Genomic DNA, 12,916 nt, shown 5'->3' with positions numbered 1-12,916 from the left:
CCCCCAAAAAAAAAAGTGTAGAGAAAAGAAACAAGCTTTCTTGGTGAAAAAAAGAGAGACATGGGAGAAGAAAGAGAAATGACTTTACTGCCTGATCTGTTTCTGAACTTTTTGTTCATTATTTTAATTTAGATTGATTTATTCCAAAATGAGCCTTGGGTTGTATGTATTTGCACAGTACAGTGCTGTAGAGGATCCAGTGAGTGAAGAAGATCAGCAGCAGAGGGTGGGAACTGAGACAGGGAGTCCCAGAAAGATGTTCCTCCAATCTGGGCCCTTGCAGTGGATAAGGAAGATGTTTCAAGGTCTGTGCAGTCACCGGTGTGGCTTTGCATGCATGCAGAACAGCCCTGCAGAGCAGAGGTCAGGGCACAGCAGTCACGTGGGAGAGTGGAGCTTGGGTGGATCCAGTGGGGGAGAAGACACATAACTGAACTGCAGAGATTAGAAACAAACCCATGGAAGAGCAACTGCCATGGAAAATCAGTCGTCTGATAGGCACAGTGATAGTGTTGTTAGTGTTGTAGCATGGACAGAGTACCCTGCAGAGCAGAGCTGGGGGAGGCTCTACCCCTCCTGAGGCAGATATCCCCAGCCCGGAGGACACTCATAGCCTGATACCATCTGCATGTTAGATGAGCTTCTGAAGCCATCAACTGAACCTTCCCCCTTCTGAGATGCTGAAGACAACCTATCCCCACTGCACAGCAGGTGTACTTAAATCTTTACTCTCTCCTTCCTCTTCTCCTTATTTCTTGTTTTGACTGGCTGACTGGAACTGTGGAGGGTAGCAAGGAGGAGGATGAAGAACTGCCACTGTTGTCTTGATTTAATCCTTACACACACACAAAAACTCCTCCAAAAATGACCAAAGAGCAATTTCCACCTTCCTCCTCCTCCTCTTAGCCCTTCCATTTCCAGTGTAAACCACTCAAGAACTTGCTTAACAAGCTGGCCTCCCCTCTGGTTATTGTCCCAAGTGAACAGTCTCTCCATTCACTAACCCATGACAGTAAGTTGGTTTGGGAAGCAGCAGGTTTATCTTCCCTGCTCAGGCAGTGCACTGGGCCCACTTGTGAACCAGCTGCCATTCAGTGTCTGCTCTGCTGTTGATAAAGCACATTACACATGGCTGGGCTTGCATGATTAATACAGCTGTCTAAGCACTCTCTCTAAAAACAAAAACAACCAGAAAGGAGAAGGGAGGTGTGGGATTTGGGAGGGAGGGAGGAGGGAGGGTGTGCATGGGGATAAAACCCAACCTTTCCAAAGAAATCAGGCTTGCAGAAAAAGCAGAGTGCTCTTGGAAGGCCTTCTCTCCCGTGGGTGAGCAGGTCTGTCAGCAGAGCTCCCCTGCAAAAGGGAGAGGCCCCGTGGCAAGGTGAGCAAGGAGCAATGTGCGTGGTCCTTCCCCAGCACCGCCTGCATGTCCCTCTGCAGCCTGGGGAGTGGATGCATGAGTGGGAGCATGGCATCAGGCCCTGGAGAAGGATGTGCTCTGACCAGCACATCTTCAGCAGGGTCTGGTCAGGTAGCCCCTCCGGTAGGTGTTGCAGCCACACAGGCACACTGACCCTTGGTGACACTGCCCAGCCACGTCACCATACACACCCTGCGCTGAGGTACAGCCCACATGCACTGAGCAATCTCCAGGCACCCAAGAACATCTGATGAGGAACAGGAATAGATTCCTGCATCTTTCCCATTGAGCCTACTCATCCAGCTGAAGGCCTGCTCAGCAACCTGTGTAAGCTGTATTAGCTTTCCCTTTTTAATACTGGTCTGGGAATGGGCTGTGGGAAGCCACAAGGGCTTCCTGCTCTGGCTTTTCCCAGGCCTGGGCCAGGTATTAAAGCCATGCTTGCACTGTTAGGGTGTTAAGGTGACCAGGAGTCTCACTCTGGGATTGCATGCACACAGACACTTCCATATTTTGATGAGAAGTACGGGGAACACGAGGTAATATTTACTTAGACCCCACACTTTAGAGACATGTACCAGCACCAGGGCCCAGCTTGACTGTCATGACATCTCTAATTCACTGGAATACTGAGAGTGATATCCCCAAGTAGATCTCAAGGACAGGCTGGGAGGACACTTCTCTGCAGATAAAGATAGGGAAATAAGAGGCTGCAGTAGGAGTGGATTTCAGTACCAGAGTAACCTCAAGCACGCTGGTCACTCTCCACCCCAATTTAGTTGTTTTTCTGCTCCAATCACTCCTTTGCATGTACCCCACCTCTTCGTTTCTGTCCACAGCCACTCAAATCTTTCATATGCCATATATCCAGTAAAGCTTGTAGAAAACCATAGCAGGGATGAAGTGAGTAAACAGACAGACATGAAACTGATGAAAATATTAATTTTTCAAGAGATTCAGAGCCTCCAATTAGCAAACCTGCTTCCTAGAGCTGTGCGTGCTCTGGGTGAGGGGAGCGATGTTGTTTGTCCTCTACTGAGACACTGGGTTATGTGCTTGGCATCACCTTTGGTCTGCTGTGCCCTACACATGTGCTTGAGAGATGAGCAGGAGAGGGATTGCTTTATCCTTGGAAAGTAAAAAAAAGAAAAAGCTGAGATCTTTCCCATAATGACTCCTGAAAAAGTCTGTGCTATGTGGTTTGTTTGTTTGTTTGTTTGTTTGTTTGTTTTATTCTTTGCTTGCAGAATGAGAGTCTTTAATGTGTGATTTGAAGACAATACAGTTTTAAGTATTTGGTTTTGCATCAGTCGCTGGGGAAGGTGGGGTTTGAGGGGTGGTTGATTTTTTTTAAAAAAACCTTCAGTTGCTAGGGAAATTAAAAGGGTGGGAGAAAAATTCTTCAGCTATGAGAAAACATTGAAACTTTTTATATAAACAAGACAGATCTGATGATGAAAGATCTGTGTAACCTTGAAACAAAGGTGGTCTTCTATCCACTACCAACCTCACTGGTCAGGATAACAGTTCAATTTTAGACTAGGATTACTGTAAACCAGCTCCAGGATAAATGGTGTAAGCAGACAGCTCTTGAGCACCACGACCTTCTCAGAAAGACACTGAGAAATACAATTTCGGGGATATTCTTCAGACCCTAGAGAAGGATGGGTAGTCTGCATTGCAGAATCTTCATTGCTCTAAGACATGAGGTATGATAGATGAGTACTTCGTACACCATGAATGAGCTCCAAAACATGGGGAAGAACTGTTCAGTGCTAAAAAAGCATGAGCAAATTCTGAAATACATTAAACCATGTGCAAAGATTGATAGACACCAGAGACATTTCCTTAATCTTGTTGGAGAGCTGCTGGAGGGCATCCTCCCCAGCTTACACAGTGGTACTTGCACCTCTAGGAAAGCCAGCCTAGTGCCACTACAGTCACAGTCAAGTTTTAATTACAGGAGCAGAACTGGTAGTGACAATGGGGAATGAGCAGGCAATGAGCAAAATAGCTTCAACACTGAGAACAGGGAAGAAAAAAAAGTGTCTTCTTCAAAGAGGAGGAGGGAGGAACAGGAAAGAAATAAGAAAAAAAGCCCCAAATGAACCCTAGTAAGTAGAAGCTAGTAATCCCTAAAGCCTTAGAGTAGAGTGCAAAGCCCTGGAAGAAAGAAATTAATAACTTTCAAAGTATGACCTTGAAAATGGAATTAACAGTATTCCTCCCTTTTAAGCCTTCATGATAATAAAGATTTCATTTTCTGAAGCCCTGGCAAGAGAGTCAACAGACTAGGAAAAATTGCTTCCTGCAGAGCAGCTGGCAAGTGCAAGCCCTAAGACCCCTATAGGCCCCAGGGAGTGAGATGATAGAGACACCTGCATGATGCACATCTTCTTTCCCTTGTGCCATCTGCTTTGGAAGTGGGGTCTGTCCTGCCCCCTGTGCCCCCCCCCCCCACCCCAATTTTTGATGCTATGTTTTGCTCAAGAAGCAGAACTCCAGCCTTCGCTGTAAGTAGAGTCAACTTATACACAACATGGAGGCCAGAGCTTCTCAGAGTGGACAGCACCTGGAAAAACAGCAGGCTGGCTATACTTGGTTTATCATCACTCCTTCCTTCCAAGCACAGACAAGTTCTCCAAGCCCATCCCATGCCGCATTCTGGCTTCTCTTCCATTCAGAAACTCACAGGGACCAATTACTCTCTAACACCAGATTTTACCTTGCACTCCCTGGCAGGATCCCAAGGGCAGATTCCCCAAAGCAAATCAAGAGCCAGGAGCTCTCTGATGCCCTTTGAACCTTCTCTGTGGGCTCTCTTCCATGAGCAAACTGCAGATATGTCAAGCTCTGGAGTCTTGTTAATGTAAATAAGAGAAAAACTGCCATGCACTGTCTCTTCTTCTGCCTTCATTTTGGTTTACTCAGAGGATGAGATTGGCAAATATGGATGTGAAACATATAGATGCGTGGATGATTTTTCACTTTAGGAATGTATCTGCTCTCTGCTTGTATCTCAAATGATCCTTTTTAAGGATCTGTGCTGGGAATCTTGAAAGTAATGGGTTCAATTTTTGCTGGTGATGATCATGGTGCACATAATTGGAGGTATGTCTCTGGTGAACTTGTGGGTTTGCTTACACATCTGCCCTCATTTGCCTCTTGAGCAAGGCTTATGTGTCATGGCACAGTCTCCATCTCCTTCTCTAATGGGCCCCTTCAAGGGTGCTGCTGGGTGTTACAAAACAGAGCTGGAGGGAGTGGAGAGACAGAAGGGGGAGTATCTGTGTGGAGGAAGTAGAATAATAGGATGGCTTGGGTTGGAAGGGACCTTAAAGACCATCTAGTTTCAAATCCCCTGCTATAGGCAGGGCAGCTTCCACTAGACCAGGTTGCTCAAATCCCATCCAATCCAGCACTGAACTACCCACCAGGGATGGGATATCCACAGTTTCTGTGAATGCCTTACTACTGTCATCGTGAAGATTTTCTTCCTTCTATACAATCTAAATTTACCCTCTTTCAATGTAAGACCCCTTGTCCTATCACTACACACCCTTACAAAAAGCCCTTCTCCAACCCTTGTCAGCCCCTTTTAGGTACGGGAAGACCATGGTGAGGTGTCATAGAGCCTTCTCTTCTCAAGGCTGAACAACTCTGCCTCTCTCAGCCTGTCTTCATAGGAGAGGTGCTCCAGCTCTCTGAGAATCTTCATGGCCCTTCTCTGGACTCACAGCAACAGGTCCATTTTCATGCTGGGGGCCCATCGTAAGAATAAGTGGAATAAGTAGAATGGGTTGCAAACTTCACCACCACCCCCTGCACCCTCGGTTTCTGCTGCCGTAGTGGATAGATATCCTGCTTTTTATGTGTCTTCCAGAGAGGTTTTGCCGAGGCTGCAGATGTAGTGGTTGTGGAAAGATGCAGGCTGGTGGGGACCACATTCCGTGCCACGTGCCCGTGGCCGTCCGTGGCTGCTCAGCGGCGGTGGGTCGGGGCGCGCAGGGCTGGCACCCTTCCCCGTGCCATGGGGTGCCGGGGTTTTCCCGGGCGGCTGGGCAGAGCCGCCTAGTCCCGGGTGTTATTCCCAGTGTTTCCCGTGCCGTTCCCAGCCCGGAGGCTGCCTGGATGGCGAGGCAGGTTTGGTGTCCTTCGGCTGCCACCTCGCGGGGAAGGAGCGGCGCTTCGGCGGCGGCCGGGCGGGGACAGAGGGACAGGGGGACCGGCAGCCAGCGCCGGCCAAGGGAGGGTGACAGACCTGACGAGTACGAGCGCTGCTCCCCTGCATGAGGCCACAGCCCTGGCAGCACACCTTCGCTTGCTGCTGCTCGTTCCCCTTTTTCGGACCTGCTTGTTGGCATCTGATCTTCTCCGGGCACCACGTCCGTACCTGAACAGCCTTGCTGGAAACCTCACTTTTCCCCCTGCACTTCTGAGCTCGGGCTGGTACTGCCTGCCTGCCTTTGCAGTCCTGGTACTGATGCCCTCTTCCCATAACACCATCACTCTCGTCTCCCTGTCTCCCTCATCCTTGCTTTCCTCTGCCTGGTCAGAACCTAATTTCTTCTCTATATCTCCCCTTTTTCCAGGACTCGTTCTCATTACTTACCTAACCTTTGTGCTTTTGTAACGTCATCCCCATCCTCACCCTGGCTGACCTTCCTCCCCTTGCCCTCTTCCATGTCGTGAGCTGAGCATTCCAGTATCACCATTTCAGCTGAAGATCTTCCCTGGTATCATTTCCTTTGCTGTAGCCCAGCATTGGTACAAGTGCAAGGTTCATCCTGTCACCTCAGTCCACATTACCCCCTTCCTATATCTCTCATCATAGCAGCCTTTTCCTGTGCCTCTGCCCAGATGCCCTTATGTATTTTTCAACATCTTATGCAGCCCCCAACCCCCAGTGGACACTGTAGGCTTTAAGAGGCCAACACAAGCCATGAGGCAGGGCCTGTGCAGGGCTAGCCTTCCAGCCTCCGACACTGCTGCAGAAGCTCGGTGTGTTGAAAGTTTTCATGACAAAAAAAACTCATCTCTCTTCCCCTTTCCTGGGAAGATCTGAACACTCCACAGCTAATTCTTCCCACACTGACAGTTTCCTTAGCCTGGGCCACCTGTTATGCCAAGATCCTAAAGTCACAGGAGAACATAGCACCCAAATTTAATGAGGGGACGCAATGTTGTTGCTGGCAGCTGACTGCTGCTGTGCTTCTTAAAGAGTTGAGGGAGGCTGTGGATATGGAAAGCTCCAGGCAGTCCAGAAGTGACCAGACAAGTCTTTCTTCACAGAAGAAGAAATTAATCCCAAAGGGGTGCAGCTTCTGCTGGCTCATGACTGTGAAGCAGCTGCAGTAGGCCAGTATGATGCCATGCTCCTGGCTGGCCCCCACAGAGGACAGAACTGAAGGTTAGACAAGACCCTTGGACTGACCCAGCAAAGGTCTTTCCTTGTGGCGTGTTCTTCAGGCTGTTTTTGAGGATGAGAGCAGCTCTGGGCTTTGCAATGTGGCTGTGGTTTGCTCTGAATGCAAGCAGCACCCTGCTTTTCTCACCTTCCTCTGCCGTCTAATGCAAGTTCCCCCATCCCTCTCGCTGTGCCTTACCCTACACTCTTCATGGGAGTGGGAGCAGTTCTTGAGCCATGGCACACACACAAGCACTGCAGCTATCCCACGCCAAGCCTGGTACAGTAGCACAAACCCCATGTCCTCTCTAGTGAAACCATGGCTAGGCTGGCTTGCAGCCCTCTGCACGTGAGAGCATGCACCAACTCTTCTGCCCCATGCTGAGTGGAATGCTTTGCCTGCAGGAGCGTTAGGCACTAGGTGAAACTACTGATGTCCCAAATTGAGGGGTCTTGCCACCCCTTCTGCATCTTCACTCAGAAGTATGTGGAAGTTTTCCCAGAAGCATTAGGGGGCACTCCTGGAGCCTCTCTGTGCCAGGCTGTTGTGTGCTGGGCTGCTTAACACAGGCAGGTGTGGCAGGAGCAGCGAGGTCACCGTGGCATGGCTCCATTTTTCCCATCATTAAATTTAAGAATGCAGCTAGGTTTACACTGTGTTGGGCAGAGGGGTTGGATGGGGGCAGCACATGGTCCCCTTCAGCCATGTGAGAACTACAACTCTCTAATTCTTGGCCACATCCTGTGGCATGGCACCAATGTAGATCACCCAGGCTGAACGTGTGGCACCAGTAAAGCCTCGGAAACACAGGATGCAGTCCCATGAAGCTGTTGCACAATTAGGCACATAGCAGGGCTCCAGCTGCCTCTGAACCAGGTATCCAAATAACTCACATTTGGAGCAAGGAAGAGCAGTGCAGTTGTTCTCCCCTTGACAGTTTTCAGTCTGCTCCTTCTTGATTTGCTTAATGGGATCTGATTCGGTCAGCATTTAGGGTCTGGGGTACCTGAGGGGTTTAGCTGTGAAATGTTTCCAGATATTCATATTAGATCATCGTCATCAGAAACCAAATTTCCTCCCCTTCAAAGCTGTTGCATGGTCACGGACTTGACAGTGCTGCCCAATTACTGGGGTGAGGTGGGGAACGAATAACCCAGGATATTATAGCAAATTCCCAGAGCACAGGCTCAAGGTCACCGAAGCGGGAGACCGCAGGGACAGCCCCGAAACTCCCGGTGCCAGCGGGCAGGGAGCAGGGGTGGGCAGCCGGCGTCTTTCAGGGGGGCTGTCTGTGGGTCCCCACCGGCGGGGGCGGCTCCGCGCGGCGGCCGCCAGAGGGCGCCGGAGACCGCGGGCTGGCCCGCTGCTGCTGCGGGATGGCGAGAGGAGGGATGTGCGGGATGGCGAGGGGAGGGATGTGCGGGATGGCGAGGGAATGTGCGGGATGGCGAGGGGAGGGATGTGCGGGATGGCGAGGGGAGGGATGTGTGGGATGGCGAGGGGAGGAATGTGCGGGATGGCGAGGGGATGGATGTGCGGGATGGCGAGGGGATGTGCGGGATGGCGAGGGGATCTGACATGGGGGCTACGGGAGCGGGATGGCGAGGGAGTGTGCGGGCACGGCGAGGGGGCTACAGGGCGAGGGGTTTGCGAGGGGCCTGTGCGCTGGGGGCCGCAGGGATGAGGGGTTGTGGAGGGGGTCCGTGCTCTCGGGGGCTGCGGTGTGCGTGTGCGCACCCGCGGGAGCTGTGCCCACGCGTGCCTGCCCACATGTGCACGTCCCGCCTGCAGGGGCTGCGCACGCTAGGGGAGGGCAGTGTGCGGGTGCGGGCTGTGCGCTCCGCTGCGCGGGTTCTGCAGCACACCGTGGCCGCCGTGGGGCTGGCACTGTCCCCCCAGCGTGAGCGCTCACCCATGGCCAGGTGGGTGCGGCAGGGGCAGGCACAGCCCAGAGCAGCAGCTGCTCGTGCACACGCATGGAGAAGTCATCATGCAAACGTGGGCCGGCACAGCCTGAGGTGTGCCTGGGAAGGGAGGGTGACAGTGATAGAATGAATTGAAAATGGATGCTATTTCCTGCAGAAAATCTCGCACAAAGACAAGCATTTTTTACTTTCTTCCAGCACTTTCACTCTCTTATTGAGCAGCTGTTGTCCTCCAAAACATTATTTTGTGATAGAATTATAACCTTCCCACATTTTTACAGTACTTGTGACAGTAAATGTAGCACCCACGGCATGTACTCTAGCTAGCTGTGCTGTAAAACCCAGAGATTCCATGTGGTCCCCAGTGTTATGTGCAGAGGCCACACTGGATCCCAGTGCTCGCAGTCAGCCTAACACACTGCCCAACATCTGCATGGCCTGCTGGTGAAACAGCTGCTGGTGTTAGCCTGTGGTGTGGCACAGAAGATGATCAGTTCTGCACATGGAGAGGTTTCTGCAGCCATCTGACTGGGACACGCGGGGAGCCATGAGGACATGTATCATTTTTCATCTCTGGAGATGGGAGTTTTGGGTTTTCAAATGCCCTCCAACTTAGACACACAAGCTGAAGCAGAAGAGAAGCTGGTGTGACCCTCTCCCAAGTCCTCCATCATATCACATGTCTTTGTGTGTCCTCTCTTACACCTAGATATTGCAGAGGCTCATCTGTTCACCACACCACTACCACACCATGCCATGCCTCTGCCCCCAGTCCAAACCAAGCTCACAAACTCTGACCCATGCATTTAGATGCATTTAGGCAGCAGTACCCAGCCAAGGCCAAATGTCCCCTTGCCTCTGCTGTGCTTGGTGTGCAGTACTTGCCACCATTGGTGCAAATGCCCTTGTTCTGGTTGCAAGGACACCCTAGAAAAGTGGCAAAGAGGAGGAATGGTTGTCACTAGTATGTTATGTACATGTCCACATATGTGTAAAGACAAATAGTATTTAAGCCAGATAGTAAAAATGTGGTGGCTGAAATTTTTTTGTGAGCAACACACCCTGCCTGCTGTGCTCTTGTTTGTTTGCTGGGCCAGAGGAGTCACGTTTTGTGCCAGAAAGGGATGCAAAAGGTCCCAAACAGCCTCCACACCATTATTTGACTGTGACAGATACTTTTTCTGAAACATAGGTGAGGTAGGGGTAGTAGCTGAACTGAAACTTGTTCCTGAGTTTAGGGGAGGAAATAAAATGAGAAAAAAAAAAGCAGTGTTGTAGGATTTGTGTGACAAACCACAAAAGTTGCATGTGGACTAGCTGAAAAAAAGAAGCCATAGATGGAATATAAATTTTCCACACAAATCAGCACATATGACTTAATAATGAAAGAATAGAACTGGGGCACAAACAGCTACTCTAGTCAGCTACCTTAGGAAGTAATCAGACAAATGAAAGTGCAACGGAATTTGAGACTCTGGAGACATCCCTCTTGGATTTGCTGCCTTTTAGTCACCAGCTGGAGTATAACAGTGACTGTACTGTGGAGCAAGCCTGTGGCACCTGTGCTCCACCCAGGAGAGCAGGGCTCTTCACTTCTGCAGGTTGTGAAGGAGCAGTTGTACTTCAGTCTCATGGAGCTCTCCTGAACAGAGCCTTTTTAAATTTTTTTTTTTGCTCCCCTCTGCCATCAGAAACAGCTTTTCTTGGTAGTAAGCATGACTTCTTTCTTCCACAGCAGGATCAGTTCCAACATAAAACCCCATCTCCATCTCCACACTCCAGCATCTTACAGGCACATATACGTATAAATGTACACGTACATGTGCATGCATGCATACATACGTGAGCACTTTGCGTGCACATCTACATGGTGAGCCTGCTTTTACAGACCCACAGCCATGTGCACCTCCCTGACCAGTTATAAAGAAAAGGCTGCCAAGGCTTGGGATTGCAGGGTGAATTTCAAACAGCATCACTGCCGTTAAAGCCATCCAGAAAAGGGAACCCATAAATGAGAGGATGAATGAGAAGATGTCAGGAGTGTTAGCACTTAATATTCCCGGAGCGAGGCTGCATTATTTGTTGCTGCAGCAGCGCGCTCCTCCCTGCCCCCTCTGACAGACCCTGCGGATGCGCACACACACACGTGCAACTTCATTTCCCACCCTCATGAAAAATCAACCTCGCCGGCATACCCTGCACCCTCACCCCATAGGTGTCGTGCCACAGGGCTGTAAGTGCCACAGGGAAGCCTTCCTCCACCCTGACTCAGAAACAAATCATTACGGTGCAGCCCTGGGACAGAGGGGAGGTGTCTGCTGGCTGGGCCCATGCTTTATTGATCGGACCACGGGGATGAATCAGCTCCTGTGGAGCTGGTGTCTGCTGCAGACAGGTACTGGCCACTGCGCAGAATTACAGCGAGTCCTGGCATCTCAGTGCCACCACTGGGAAGGCGGCAGAGCGGTCAGGTGTGAGGGGGGCGACCAGGGGCTGCATCTGCAAAGGGGTGAACCATATCCCTGCACTGGAAGGCCAGCAGCTCCCAGCTGGAGGCACAGCAAGGGCTGAGATGTGGTCAGCAGCCAGGTTTGAGTCTTCACGCTTGCTCCAGGCTCTGTTCTTCCAGCACGGGTGTTGTTTAGGGAGAGCCTCATGCCATTGGAGTGTTGGGCTGAGGGAGGGAGGATGCTGATGAGCTGGCAGGCTGCAGCCTGTAGCTGTGCTGGAGGGAGGCTCACCAAGGTGGGAAGGTGGCCATGCGCTGCAGCCCAAACCCACCACTGCAGGAGCAGCCTGAGAGTGAAATGCTGTGTTCCTGTGTCATCCCCATCTCACCCAGCCTCATGTAATCTTGTCTTCTTTTCTCTTCTCGCACCCTGCAGGACCCGGCACAGGGAGAGTAGACAACGGCTCCATGAGTTTGGCCGTCCCACTGTGGCTTCTGGCAGCGTCCCTGCTCTGCCTACTCAGCAAATGTTAATACAAATCAGAATTAAAATAATAATATTAATAATAATTAAAAAACAACACGACAACAACAACAACACACAAAACAAAACGCGTTATACAGGAGACAGAGCGAAGAGAGGGGAGAGAGAAAAAAGAGGGGGGGAGAGAGAGAGACGACTGTTTCTTTCACAACTTTTGTGTGTTCAGGAGCGAAGAGGGGGGAGAGGAAAAATTACAGCAAAGAAGACTCAGCAACATTTAATCCAAAACCTGAAAAGCCAGCTGTCAAGTCATCGACTGCCTAGGAGGCAACACGAAGCAAGGGAGAGAATGGGGCACCAGCAAGGATCGTGTCGCCAGAGGATGCTGCAATGTAAACAATCCAACAAAACCTGCAAAGCCAATCAAAAAGAAGATCCCTTTTCTTTTCTCTCCCCCTTCCTCTTTTCCATACTCCCTCACTTTCCTTCCTTCCTTCCTCCTCTTTCTTTCTTTTGCAGAAAGAGGTCTTTGCTTCGGTGTCTATAGCCATTTAACTTTTTGGATGCCCTGGGTCATTTTTGTGAGCTAATGCTCAACCAGTTCATACTTTTAAAAACAAATTTTAAAAAAAAATTAAAAAAAAAGAGAAAAGAAAAAAAAAATAACAGCCACAAACCAGAACAAGTCACCTGAAGCTCTCTGCACACTGGTGTCCTGTGAAGAACCCCTTCCTCTCTTCACTTCACCCTGCGCTCATGTGCACCCAGCCCTTGCTAAACACCTTATTCCCTGTTCCCTCCTTCATGAACATCTCCCCCACAGGCCTGATCTAAAGCTGTGTCAACTCTACTGAAAGCCTACTTTTCTTTTTTTTCTTTTAAAATCCTCTTCCTTCCCCCTCCTCAATTCAACCAGGTGTCTTTCTCTTTCTCCTGTGTATGCCTGTGTGCGTGTGTGCATGCATGTGTGGCTCTTGCTTCGTCTACACTCTTTCTCTTTCTCTTGCTCTCTCTAAGCATGCAAAATGAACAGTCCATGTGTACATATGCTCATTCTGTTGTAGATAATGTCCTGCCTTGTAAGTGTGAGACAAGATGCAGAGAGATCACTTAGGCAGAGAAGAGGGGTGAGGAGAGAGGAGCAGCTGCAAAACAGGTTCACATTGTGTCCCCTCTTCTGTGTCCTCACTGGCTTTTTATCTTCTGGCCACCTTGCTTGTAAGAGTCAGT

General features: G+C 50.2%; 1 protein-coding gene across 1 annotated transcript in view; it reads left to right on the top strand.

Moving 5' to 3' along the window:
* Window positions 1–12,310, top strand: part of LOC121351593 (limbic system associated membrane protein) — a 298,749-nt gene extending 286,439 nt beyond the window's left edge. Inside the window, exon 7 of the mRNA XM_041463872.1 lies at window positions 11,639–12,310. Within this exon, the coding sequence (XP_041319806.1) occupies window positions 11,639–11,736 (98 nt within the window). The 3' untranslated portion in view covers window positions 11,737–12,310. The remainder of the gene's footprint in view (window positions 1–11,638) is intronic.
* The last annotated feature ends 606 nt before the right edge of the window (window positions 12,311–12,916 follow it).

This window comes from Pyrgilauda ruficollis, unplaced genomic scaffold (assembly GCF_017590135.1).
Source record: "Pyrgilauda ruficollis isolate IOZ18807 unplaced genomic scaffold, ASM1759013v1 scaffold17, whole genome shotgun sequence".
NCBI classification, from domain to species: domain Eukaryota; kingdom Metazoa; phylum Chordata; class Aves; order Passeriformes; family Passeridae; genus Pyrgilauda; species Pyrgilauda ruficollis.
Note: the sequence above shows the minus strand (reverse complement) of the source record. Positions and strands in the feature narration are given on the sequence as shown.